Raw genomic sequence first — 12,918 nt, forward strand, 5'->3', positions numbered from 1 at the left:
TCTGTTCATGCGAGAAGGACCAGGGAAGTAAATGGGTGAAGGAATAAGCCCCCTAACACTGATCATCAGGAAAATACCCAATAAAGACTCTTTTTTTTTTTGGATCCCCACCCCCAATAATATTGACATGGGGCTGTTTTATAATCCCAACAAAACAAGACAGGACATGGCATGCTGGGTCAGAGGTTCTGCTACCTTCTGCCTCGTGCCTGGTACCACCCTGAAGGCCTGGAAAGTTTCCCAACACACATACTCTTTTGAGGTTTGGTTATTTAATTGGTGCCTGTCCTTGCTCCAAGTTTCACAGTTGGAACTGTTGGGAAACAAGAGATGTCCATGCCTGAGTCACACAGGGCCCAAATTTGGCATTATTAATTAATGTAAGAGTGTGTGCTGGAAAAAGGGCATCACTGCTAAATGGCTCACTCACATATTCTGCAAGTGAGCTCATGGCTGTAGGTGGAAAATATTCAGAAACATGAATATTCAGTGGGAGAGAGAAACCTGAGGTCAAGACTTAATAGAGACATTGGGGATGATGGAGAACAGCAAGTTAGACAGTCCTTTGCAAAGGGATAGGGCATGAAAAATTTCCAGTGCAGTTTTGGGTTGTATGTGCATTGGCATTTCGACCATGGGGCCATGACTCCACCTCAAAGAAGAGATAAGAGAATCAGAAGAGTGAAGGGGCAAGCAAAGAAAATCATTAAAGGCCCAGAAAGATTCGGATGTTTTAGTTTAGAGAGAAGAGAGACAAGAGGGGCTATAACAGGGGTGAACACAATATTGAACTACTCATAGACGGTCAGTCAGGTGCTTCCATTTACCCTGTCACAAATATTTTTCCTGTGTAATTATTCTTCTAAACGTTGTCTTTATTTTCATGTTGATTGGTCAGCTTAATCACATGGCAGGATGCTTTAAAAATCAAACCAATTGTATCTTCAAAATGACCAGTTTTGAAACTGAAAAATTTTGTTGATGAAAGTGAGACCATGGGACAATAAATGCTTTTAGATCAGACAACATTTCAGAAAAGTTTTCTTTCCTGGTGGTTTTAAACCTAATTCTCTCTTTCCCCCTTGCATTTCCCTCACTGGCTGTGTGGTGTGGATGCTATCAGCAGAAAGCTTTGAAGAAAATGCAAAAAACAAAACTAGCCATTTCCCCCAAAGGCACCTTCTAAAACAAAGCATAAGGAAGAAACTTTCTCACAGGCATTCCCTACTCTTTCGTGGGGCATAAGCCAAACACTAACTGAAAGAATCAGGCAGAAACTTTCCGTAGGGAGAGGTTATTTCGCTGTCTCTCACACAGACACACACCCATCAATCTTGTGTCCTATGCTATGGCTCACACCCCACCCCCTCAAATCACCATCATCCTAGGAAGGAAATGCAAACACCACACAGCTATAAAACCTGCCCTGGATGGAACTGCCCTGATTGCAAAGGCTGCGAAGACGTAGCGAAGATGAAGGCTTTGCTTTTCGCCCTGTTGGCTGCAGTCCTGTGCGCGGAGCAAGGTGAGATGCTCATGATTCTTCTCTGCTAGACAAAGAATGTGCAGATGAGAGAGAACCAGCCTAGAAATGGCAGGGACACAGGGAGATTTTACAGCCTCAGTGGTGAATATGTGACAGTCAACAGTGAATTGACACTGGTGCTGTCCCCTTTGCTGTCTTTGAGCCCCAGCTTGTGACTGGGGTATTTCAAAGCGCCTTCAGGGAGTTAGTTTCATTCCATTCCATTCAGAGAGCCATGCCAGGTGCAAAGCTTTGTACTCTTGAATACTGGGCTATACAAAGGACCACAGTCCCATGCCCCTAAACTAGGTGCCCGGTCTACCAGCTGCATATTATGAGGGCCCGAGGGAGAGGACAATACAGGACAAAGCTAGTTCTGGAGACCTACCTAGACATTGGACAAAGATCATTTATACACTCTGCAATCTTGAGCCTTTTACTCAGATGACCAGTGCTGGCCAGTACCATTTCCTTACAGAAATAACCTTCCATAACTATCCTGTCGCATGGGGTTTGATCCTGCCCAGTGCTGTTCATGCTGCTTCCTATCCAGCAAAGCACGTAATCACATTCTTAGTGGTACGCATGTGAATACTCTCATTGAAGTCAATAGGATTACTCCCATGTAGAAAGTTCAGCAGGTGATAAAGTGTTTTGCTGGCTGGGGACCGGCGTGCTCAGCACCATGCTGGGTGGAGCCCTTGGGCAAGAGTTTAACAAATGTGATCAAATACAAAATAAATTTGTACAACGATATAGCAGATATTTGCTAGAGGATCTAACGATACGCAATCAGAGCGATAAGTTCTAGCTGAAAGGCCAGCGGCTGGATCCTTTCAAGGAGATAGTTGTTCTTCTCCAAGGATTCCTGATCTCAATCTGCTTTTCAAAACTACCTCCCTGACCTTGTAAACAACTGCACAGGTGAGTCATGGTCTGCATATAAGTAATCCTGTCGAACTCACTGGGACGATTTACATGTGTCAGGTTAGACAAAGTATTTGAAGCATTGGAGCCAAGATAGGTCTGAGTTTGCTCAGTGCATTGTGGGGAGACCTTCAGAGAGAAAAGCTGTGTGTGCTATATGTTTATCTTTTGTTCCCTGTCTGGAGCCGTCTATGATGGAGAAGTTCTGGCTATTAACCAGTGAGCATTACTGTTCAATTGTCATGTAAAAGGACATCAACAATCATTGTCTGAAACGTTTCTACTGCTGTTAGACATAACATCTGTGGTTACTGTGCCTGAGATTAGAGAAAAAGCATCTGTCCCTATTTTTCCAGTCTGTTCAACTCCGTACATTTGATAGCACTTTACACTATTTCCCGAGTAGGATCAGCCGGTTTTCTCAGTGCTGTTCCAAAGAGGAGTGTTCTGCCAGGGTCTAAACTGTGTTGCGTCTTCCTTTTGCAGTTTACTCACTGCAGTGCTTCACTTGTAACGATGAGCCCTCCAACTGGAATTGTATTAAAATAACTAGCTGTGCAGAGAACGACAAATACTGTCTAACAACCTACACGAAAACAGGGCTTGGTGAGTACGCACAATATCTCAGTAAGGTTTGTCTAAGGCTGTGATCACCAGGATCTCTGGGTATCAGTTTATTGACGACACAATAGGTCCTCTGCCTCACCCCTGTGCCAGGGAGCTGGACTCTTTCTTCCCTCTCCTGGGAGGATGAATAATTACTCAGGAGTCATGAGCATAGCGTATGAAGAGCAAACTGCACAGCAGTAAGACACTTCAAGTGACCTGTATCCCTTCTCACCGGGGATAGATCCTCACTAATCACACTCCAGGGAGGGACCTATTTGGAGAAATAGAATTTACGTGCAAAATCCCATTACCTGATCTTGATGCTCAAAAATATATCTGCATTGTGCTGTGCATCTCCTACTGCTCGAGGTGTGGGCACTGACCCAGGTTCCTAGTGGGAGTGGGGCGCATAGCTGTGAACCATATCGATAGTATCTGCACTGCACCGGTCTCCGCAAAAGCCTCAAACTCCCCAATCCTCCTCCCGCCACATTCCATGGGCTCCGTTTGAATCCTGGGAAGGATTCTCTAGGGTGTGGTCTCTCCTTTGGCTGTTCCAAAGCCATGGTCAGGAATCTGGAGAGGATGTTCATCGCTTCCTAGACTCCAAGGCCAGAAGGGACCATGGGGGTGATCTAGTCTGACCTCCTGTATAGCACAGGCCAGAGAACTGCCCCAGAACAATTCCTAGAGCAGATTTTTTTTAGAAAAAACCCATCCAATCTTGACCGAAAAATTGCCAGTGATGGAGAATCCACCATGACCCCTGCTAAATTCTTTCAATGGTTAACTACCCTCTGTGTTAAAAATGTAACCACGCTTCTTTCCGGTCGGAATTTGTCTAGATTCAGCTTCCAGCCACTGGATGATATTAGACCTTTTTCTGCTAGATCGAAGAGCCCATTATCAAATATTTGTTCCTCATGTACGTTCTTATAGATTGTGATCAAAAGTCACCCCTTAACCGTCTCTTTGCTAAACTACATAGAATCATAGAAGATTAGGGTTGGAAGAGACCTCAGGAGGTCATCTAGTCCACTCCCCTGCTCAAAGCAGGACCAATCCCCAACTAACTTAAATACATAGATTGAGCTCCTTTAGTCTATCACTATAATGATTAAAGGAATTAGAAAACATACCTAAACATTCCCATGCTGCTGCATACTGGTCCGTAACTGCTATCAAGAGACCGGTGCTGTGACATGATTGCTGTGCTGAGTGTCTCCAGAGTATGGATTAGCAACAATGAGTGTTAGGTCGGGCACTGCCTAGCAGATGGACTGGCTGGGTTAAAAGCCTGAGGCAAATCAACCAGTCATAAATGCTGAGAAATGCCCTTCCCTTTGGCTCTTGTTGATTAGCTGCTTTAGTACCATTATCTCCTTGATAAGCAGAGTTGCCAGAACTCAGGGGGACTCCTGAATAAGGATTCTTGGCTCTGTTTCTCTTTCCCCATGAAGGTGAGAAAGCTGAGTACCGCATCACCAAGGCATGTTCTGCTGAGTGTCCTCAAACAAAGTGGAACCTAGGCATAGCAGCCATGTCTACTTCCTGCTGTCAGCATTCCTTGTGCAACATCAGCGGGGCCAGCAGCGTGAAAACCAGCTACACAGTGATGGCCGTGGGGATCCTGGCCAGTCTCATCTATGTCCTCAGATCCGGGCTGTGAAGGGGCCAGGAAAAGGAGGACGTGACGTCCCAAAGAACCAGCTTGAGCTTCCCCAGTGAGACACCAAACATCCTCTGTGCAAAGGTTTCACCCGGGTTAACACTGCCCTATGCCCGTCAAGGCTATGTCTACCCCAGCTCACATAGATGTCCTCGCGCTCTAGCTCTCACTGAGCGAGCACGCTAAAAGTACGAGTGTAGCCATGGTAACATGGAGCCGCAGCAAGCAGCAGCAGGGCCTAGTTGCCCCAAGTGCGCGTCCGCTGCCCGCGTTGCCGTGACTACACTTCTATTGTTAGCATCCTGCTCGATGAGAGTTGGTGCTAGTACGTCTACATGGGCTGGGAGTCATACCACTAGCTAGACTTGGCCTCAGAGTCACTTCAGATTCCATCAGCAAGTCATTCCGCTCTCCGTTTTCGCACCGTGGTTCTGTCTCTGACACAACCACACCTCCATGCTTGGCGTTGGTGACCTGGGACGCTCAGCTGAACGGCGCTGCCTGATGAGAAGGGCGCCATATCGCGCAAAGTACTAACACTGTTAGAGTTACTTGTTCCAACCTCTGCCCCAGGCCCTGTGTAATTCTCCTGGCGCCAGTCTCCTCTCTGCCTCCCTTCACCACTGACAGCAAGAGAGCCTTCTCCTCCCCGGCTCACTCACCAGCAGCCTCCCTGTGTTTCTGAACAGACCTTTACTCCCAGGTCTGTCCCCCTTCTGCCCCGCTAACATCAGCCCTGGTGAATGAAAGAAGAGTTGAGTTTATTCACCTATATTTTGTTCCCACCACTGATTTCTGTCTTTTTTCCCCATATACCAGGCATGGCCAAACCATGGCTTGTCACCCACATGCGGCTCTTTTACAGTTAAAGTGTGGCTCAGGGAGCACCCCCACCCCATTCTCCACCTACCAGCCTGGGGTGGGGGAGCTCAGGGCTTGTGTCCTGCGGCAGAGTGGTCGGGCTACAGGCTTCTGCCCTGCTGGGAGGGGGGTCTTGGGCCTTCAGCCCCACGGGAGGTGCCTGCTGGGGCTCGGGGCTTCAGCAGGAGTGGGGCTGAAGCTCCGAGCCCCGGCAGGCACCCTGGGCTCTCGAACTTCTGAAGATTATCATATGCAGCTCAGAGGGTCAGTAAGTTTGGCCATATACCAGTTGCTGGCTTGTATTGTTTCACTCTGTGAAAAGCCCTTTTCGAAACACTCTGTCGGACAGATGCTGGACAAAATAAAGTGTCATTTTATTCCATTGCGTACGCGTCTGATGTGTCAACTCTGGGCTAGCTGGAGAAAACAGCCCTGCCAAATTGGGAACAAGAAGACGGGAGGTCTGAGTCTGTATGGTACTGAAACTATAGTTATCGGTGCCAGTATTTACTCCAGATTGCTCTATTCCATGGCACACACTAGCTGGGGCTGTCTAGTGTGTTTATATATAAAAATCTGCCTCCGTTTGATCTCATGCCGCAGAGGCAGTGCCATGAGGTGAAGTGGCCTTTTAAGGGGTGCCCAGAAGTGGGGTGCTGCTCCCAGCAAGGTGTCACAAGCCCACAGGTGGCAATGGGATGCCACACGGAGGGGAGGGGTGCGCGCTCAGGAAAATCATGTCGCATTTCTGTACCTCCATCTCCCCATCTGCAAGGAATGGGATAATGAGACTTCCCTGCCCCGTCATCAGGGGTAGTGAGGTTTAATCCATCATCGGGGGGTATGAAGTGATTTAAGAGCTTCCAGTGGAAGGGGCTCTATAAGCAGCAAGGACTATTATAAAGGGGAAGAAAGGCCCCTTCTTGCACTTAAAGGGAAAGTAGTCAGGAATGTCTGAGTGCCTTGTGCATACTGGGGTCAGGCAATCAGCCACAGAACCCACTCTGTCCAGCAGAATTTTTTTCTGGAAACTAAGCTTCCATTCAGATAAAATCTAAACGTTCTAGACCCCTTGGTTGCTGTGGCAGTGGTGGCAGAGGACAGGACAAGGAGCAATGGTCTCAAGTTGCACTGGGGGAGGTCTAGGTTGGATATCAGGAAACACTATTTCACCAGGAGGGTGGGGAAGCACTAGAATAGGTTCCCTAGGGAGGTAGTGGTATCTCCATCCTTAGAGGTTTTTAAGGCCTGGCTTGACAAGGCCCTGGCTGGGATGATTTAGTTGGGGATGGTCCTGCTTTGAGCAGGGGGTTGGACTAGATGACCTCCTGAGGTCCCTTCCAACCCTGATATTCTATGATTCTATGACAGCCTTGAAAATATCAGCTGAGTGAATGTAAGGTAAGGCAGGGATGTCTTACTTATTAGTGACGCTTATTGCAGTAGTGCCTAAAGGGTATGTCTACACTACAACGTGTCCTGGTCTGTTGCGTGGTAGGTGACAAGTAGGGGTCTACACCTTAACTCACTTAAAACCACCTTCACCAAATAAGGAGTCTCCACTAGAGAAGTAGATCACATCATGGAAATACCCCGAGAGAACCTGCTTCAACACAAAATAAAACCCCTCTGACTGCACACTGCTAGTTGTCATCTACCACCCCACATTGGAACCCAACTGGGGTGTCATCAAACTACAACACATACTCAATGGGGACCACATCCTGAAAGAAATCTTTCCTGAACCCCCTCTTCTGGCCTTCAAACCCTCCCCCTCCACCCAACCTCATCATCAGAAGTGAGCTCCCCACAGACCAGGACCCACCAACTCAAAGCGGCACCAGACCCTGCCAGAACAGCAGATGCAAAACCTGCAGACATATCTCCACTGCTACAATAACCAATGCCCTTGACAACACACCTTTCAGGATCCTGCACATGCCTATCATGACATGTGGTATGTCTCATCGAGTGCACTAAATGCCCCACTAATAACTATGTGGGTGAAACCAGACAATCACTACGCTCTAGAGTGAACTCACACAGGAAAATGATGAAAGACGAAAACACCCCATGACATCACCTGTAGGTGAGCATTTTTCCCAAAGCGATCACTCCATAGCTGACCTCTCAGTCCTCATCCTCAAAGGAAACCTGCACAATACTTTCAAAAGATGACCTTGGGAGCTTGAATTCATCACTCTGCTAGACACCAAAAATCTCGGACTGACCAGAGACACTGGATTTATGGCTTATTACATCCTATAATTTACTAACCCCCAAGTTTTGTCCCATGACTGCAAAGGTGTTAATGGGCCACTCTACCGTGAATGGTCCCTTAGAATATGTGCTAAACAATCTGTTCCACCTTGCATTTTGCTCAGATTCTGGGAGCCCCTTTCCCAAACCTGAAGAGCTTCTGTGCTCTTCTTCATCAAAAGCTTGTCTCTTTTTCATCAACAGAAGTTGGTCCAATAAAAGATGTTACCTCTCCCACCTTGTGTCTCTGAGGCTATGTACACACTACAGCTTACGTCAGTATAAGTTATGTCGCTCAGGGGTGTGAATAGGCCATTGCCCTGAGTGACATACGTTAGACTGACCTAAGCACTGGGGTGGACGGTGCTATGTCAGTGGGAGAGATTCTCCAGCCAACAGCGACCGCCGCTCGTGGGGGCTGGAGTAATTCAGTCGATGGGTGAGCACTATCCCAGCAGTTTAGAGAGTCTGCATTAGCAGCGTTACAGCAGCACTGGTGCAGCTGTGTGCTGTGAACTCTGGAGTATAGTCGTTGGCTGATACCCTAAAGTTACTCTATCTGGTAGCATCCTTCTATTCAAGGTGACCAACAAAGCTGTCCAGGGCTTGCTGTATCACTCCCCACATCTGCTAACTAGCCACTTAGCTGTTACCACCCGACCTTCACCTCTTCCTTGCTTTATTTCCTCTTTGATGACTGTTCAGTTGGCACACTGTATTCTACCCCTCTTGCTCCTGTAAGGAATTTGGGTAGCTGTGTCAAGGTTCCTTCCCCACTCTGAACTCTAGGGTACTCTGCATGAAAACCTCCTAAGCTTACTTTCACCAGCTTAGGTTAAAACTTCCCCAAGGTACAAATTAATTTTATCCTTTGCCCCTAGATTTCCACTGCCACCACTAAACGTTAACTGGGTTTACCGGGAAACGTAGTTTGGACACGTCTTTCCCCCCAAAATCCTCCCAACCCTTGCACCCCACTTCCTGGGGAAGGTTTGGTAAAAATCCTCATCAATTTGCATAGGTGACCACAGACCCAAACCCTTGGATCTTAGAACAATGAAAAAGCATTCAGTTTTCTTACAAGAAGACTTTTAATAGAAGTAAAGGAATCACCTCTGTAAAATCAGGATGGTAGATACCTTACAGGGTAATTAGATTCAAAACATAGAGAATCCCTCTAGGCAAAACCTTAAGTTACAAAAAAGACACACAGACAGGGATAGTCATTCTATTCAGCACAGTTCTTTTCTCAGCCATTTAAAGAAATCGTAATCTAACACATATCTAGCTAGATTACTTACAAAAAGTTCTAAGACTCCATTCCTGTTCTGTCCCTGGCAAAAGCAGCATACAGACAGACACAGACCCTTTGTTTCTCTCCCTCCTCCCAGCTTTTGAAAATATCTTGTTTCCTCATTGGTCATTTTGGTCAGGTGCCAGCGAGGTTACCTTTAGCTTCTTAACCCTTTACAGGTGAGAGGATTCTTCCTCTGGCCAGGAGGGATTTTAAAGGGGTTTACCCTTCCCTTTATATTTATGACAAGCTGACAGCTTTTTTTCATTTTACCTAGTCCCTTTGTCTTACGGAGTTCCCTACTTATTCTTTGTTTTTACATTCCACTAACCAGTTTCCTCCAGGTAGTTTCTTAGCTCTTACCATATCTCCAGCACTTGTTCTGATCCACACTGCCATCCTCAGGGGGTTGATATCCCCTGTCCTTATGTCCTCATCTAAGGAATTTACAATTCTGTAATTTTTGCCATTTCCCTTCCTTGCCCTCCTCCTTGCAGGTCCTTCTTCTGGTGCCAGAGAATCTACCCTTTTCTTTTTCCTCGTTTGCCTCCAGTCTTCCTTCATGCTTTCCCTAGCCTCAGCGTCTGTCCTGGTGTCAGTGTTGTTTGTTGTCTCTTCCATCTCACTCTGCCTGGCTTCTCAGCCAGCTACAGCTCAGCAGGCCGGCAGCCTTCTGAACCCTATTTCAGCAGCCCCAGCCCTGTCACAACTCCTCCCAGCCAGCCTCTTCCCTCCCAGCTCTCTCAAGCCAGCCCAGCCCCCTTCTGCTCCAGACCTCCTGCCTTTATACCACCCAGCTCCTTCTCTAGCTGGGCTTCATCTGTAATTAAATCTGGGGCACCCCATAGGTGCAGCCTGGGGGCTTAATTGGCCTCTCAGGCCCTCATCCCTTGCCTGCGTGGGGTACAAAATCCCATGTGCCTTGTTGATTTCTTGTGGTGCTATGGCTCTACTCTATATTGCCTGACTTTTGTCAGTTTCAGTTGGGCATTATTTCCCCTTAGCAACCTTAACTATAGCTAACATGTTTTTTTCAGTTGGTCTGACATGTCAAGAACAAATTCCGGCTCCCCGGATTAGTTAATGGCCCGTGTTGTTTCCCCCGATCATGAACAGCCCTGTAGAGAAATGCACATCTGTACCACATGGGTTTCCACACTGAACTCCCCAAACTGCCATGGTCCCATCCTTCTATGTACAGGGCTAAGTGTAAAACCCAGAATGGATTCTCTAACATGCCTGCTTGGCTGTTTGAAGATCCTAGCCAGGAATCTGGGAGCAGAGATTCTCTGGACATTAACTACTGCCCGGTACCTGCCAGTGCTGTAAAGTGAATGCCATGCTCAATGGTTTCAGGGGTTCCTAGTACCAGTAATGACCTCTGGGTTGTGTATTGAGGACTGTGGTGGAATTCCAAGCTATTGGCGGAGTGCAAGGTAGGGGCTCCCCACCAAAGCCTGAGATAACAGTTTGTTTGCAGCCAGCCAGTGTAAAGCAAAGTGTGGTGAGTTGTGCCTCTCTGTTTTAGGGAGCAGCCCATTGTTTTCTCTCTGTTTTGGGGTTTGCATGTTCTGACTTCTGAGAAATCAATTTGCGTTGGTACCTAACTTCTCTGTGTGAATGCTGAGAGCACAACAAAGAAACCAGTGCCAAGGACGGGATTATACAAAAATAAAGAAGAGGGAGAGCAAGGATAAAATGGCTGCATGGACTAAAGATGCACAGTTCCAATTTAATGAAACAGAGGACAATTTTGCAACCTGTTCTGTCCTCAAAGACTTAACCAGTGGTTTTAGACCAATGTTCTAGAAGATACTGCTACACAGAGGGCTGGCTTCCTAACATTGGTGGGTTAAACCACATCTGCAGTGCCAAAAGCGGGGAGCACGGATCAGTATTCATGTCACGCTCCCCAGCAATACCCGGCCCGGGAAAGCTAATGAGCCAACCATCAGACCAAATTCGGCGATGAACCCTGGTCACCTGCCACCTGAGGCTAAGAGGAAGTGCCTAAAGCCACAGGTTTGCCACAAGAACATGGTAAAATGGAAATTAAGGATGTAACAGAGATTAGAAGGATACATTATGTGTCTTCTACCATTTTTTTTAACAGAGCGATGTAAGTTTCATCGAAGAAAGCCAACAGAAGGAGAAAGAATCTCTGAATTTTTGGCAAGCCTGAAAAACCTGTCTGCCACTCCTTGCTTTGGGAATTTTCTGAAAGAGGCTCTCAGAGATTAATTTGGTTTCGGACTTATACATGGGAGAGGCTTTTGAATGGTGTCCATGACATGGCACTGCAATTATGTGGAGCTGTGGAGACTGCTTTGTGGTTTGCCCCTTTACACAGGGAAACAGAGAGAGGGAAATTCTGTGTATAGAATCTCTTTCCTAGATGACCTCCCTATTACAGCTAAGGAAATTGCTCTGGAAACAAGAAATGAGCCAACTTTGATTATGCTTCCAGAGTGGCCATTTCTCATAACCAAGAAGCCACATGGCCCTTACAGGAATCTGGAGTTCTCCATGGAAGATGGTGGTTTTCTATAGGGACTATAAGCACTAGTACCTAAAGGCTTACAGAGAAGAATGCTAGCAGAATGACCTGAGTAGCACCCCGGAGTAGTAAAAATGAAGGGGGTGGCCAGAAGTTATTTCTGGTGGCCAGTGTTAGATCGAGATATAGAAATGGAAAGTAGCCAGTGTGACTCCTGTAAAAGGCATTGAAACATGCCAGAAAAGGTACCAGGTCACACATGGATGTGGGCCATGGCAATGTGTTCAGTGGTGGTTGATGCTTGTTCCGGGTGTGCAGAGGCGGTGCAGGTGACAACAACCTCTTCTGTCGAAAGAGCCGAAGTACTTCACAGTACGTTTGCCACCTGTGGGTTACCTGAGGCATTCGTTTCAGGTAACGGCCCACAATTTATTTGGGAGGCTTTTCAGACATGACTATGGCAAAACTCTGTGAAACATACGAGCTTGGCTCCTTGCCACCCAGCCTCAAATGGATCGGCAGAGCGTTTTGGGTAGACACGGACACAGGCTTAAATCGGAAATGATGAGAGACCCTGCCACGCTGCATTGCAAAGTTTCTGTTCACATATAAGTTTACTGCATCGTCTGCCACTTCAAAGAGTCCAGCAAAGTGCTTTTTAAGACATCGGCTACGTACCAGATTTGGTTTATTTAGACCAGAATCACCGAGAGCACAAGATGAAAGACAGCAAACTGCAAAAACCTCACCATACAAACCTCCCAGGGTTTTCTGCCTATGGCAAATGGTGTCCATTCAAAATTATGGTGGCGCGATGGAATGGGGAAAAAGGACGGCAGATACTGGGACCGGTAGCATATTTTCTACCCCCTGCATCTGAGCTCAGGTGGCTAGCCCAAGCCACTGCCGTGCTGTAACGTCCATGCTGCTGTTCTTTAGTGCGGTCGCTCAAGCCAAGCTGTGTACCTGTGTGGGGGGGAGGGATAGCTCAGTGGTTTGAGCATTGGCCTGCTCAACCCAGGGTTGTGATCTCAATCCTTGAGGGGGCCATTTAGGGATATGGGGCAAAAATCTGTTGGATGATTTAATTGGGGATTGGCCCTGCTTTGAGCAGGGGGTTGGACTAGATGATCTCCTGAGATCCCTTCCAGTCCTGGTATTCTATGGTACCTGGCCTAAGAGGCACACTCCCAGCCAGGTGGAGTGACTTGTGCAGCTCTATTCTAGGGAGCTTTGCCTCTCTCGGTTTTGTGGGTTCTTGTGTTCTGAATTCTATG

At 47.2% G+C, this 12,918-nt stretch overlaps 1 protein-coding gene across 2 annotated transcripts; it reads left to right on the forward strand.

Annotated features, from left to right (window-relative positions):
• The first annotated feature begins 1,418 nt into the window (after positions 1–1,418).
• Positions 1,419–5,971, forward strand: LOC102932250 (lymphocyte antigen 6E). Of its 2 annotated transcripts, XR_006288335.1 has the most exons (4): positions 1,419–1,525; positions 2,939–3,058; positions 4,522–5,747; positions 5,807–5,971. XR_006288335.1 is itself a non-coding variant. In XM_043538989.1 (3 exons), exons 1-3 carry the CDS (start codon positions 1,474–1,476, stop codon positions 4,728–4,730), a joined length of 381 nt encoding a protein of 126 aa, XP_043394924.1. In that variant the 5' UTR covers positions 1,419–1,473; the 3' UTR covers positions 4,731–5,971. The 2 variants fall into 2 exon arrangements, 1 of the variants encoding a protein (XP_043394924.1); XM_043538989.1 differs by having other exon boundaries at positions 4,522–5,971.
• Positions 5,972–12,918: the final 6,947 nt, after the last annotated feature.

Source organism: Chelonia mydas, chromosome 2 (assembly GCF_015237465.2).
Source record: "Chelonia mydas isolate rCheMyd1 chromosome 2, rCheMyd1.pri.v2, whole genome shotgun sequence".
NCBI classification, from domain to species: domain Eukaryota; kingdom Metazoa; phylum Chordata; order Testudines; family Cheloniidae; genus Chelonia; species Chelonia mydas.

What these genes read in the sequence shown, in the direction of transcription:
- LOC102932250 (XM_043538989.1), top strand. Translation starts at nt 1,474, where the DNA reads ATGAAGGCTTTGCTTTTCGCCCTGTTGGCTGCAGTCCTGTGCGCGGAG. An exon ending in AGTCCTGTGCGCGGAGCAAG is followed by an intron (nt 1,526 to 2,938) that starts GTGAGATGCTCA and finishes TTCCTTTTGCAG; the next exon opens with TTTACTCACTGCAGTGCTTC. An exon ending in CTACACGAAAACAGGGCTTG is followed by an intron (nt 3,059 to 4,521) that starts GTGAGTACGCAC and finishes TTCCCCATGAAG; the next exon opens with GTGAGAAAGCTGAGTACCGC.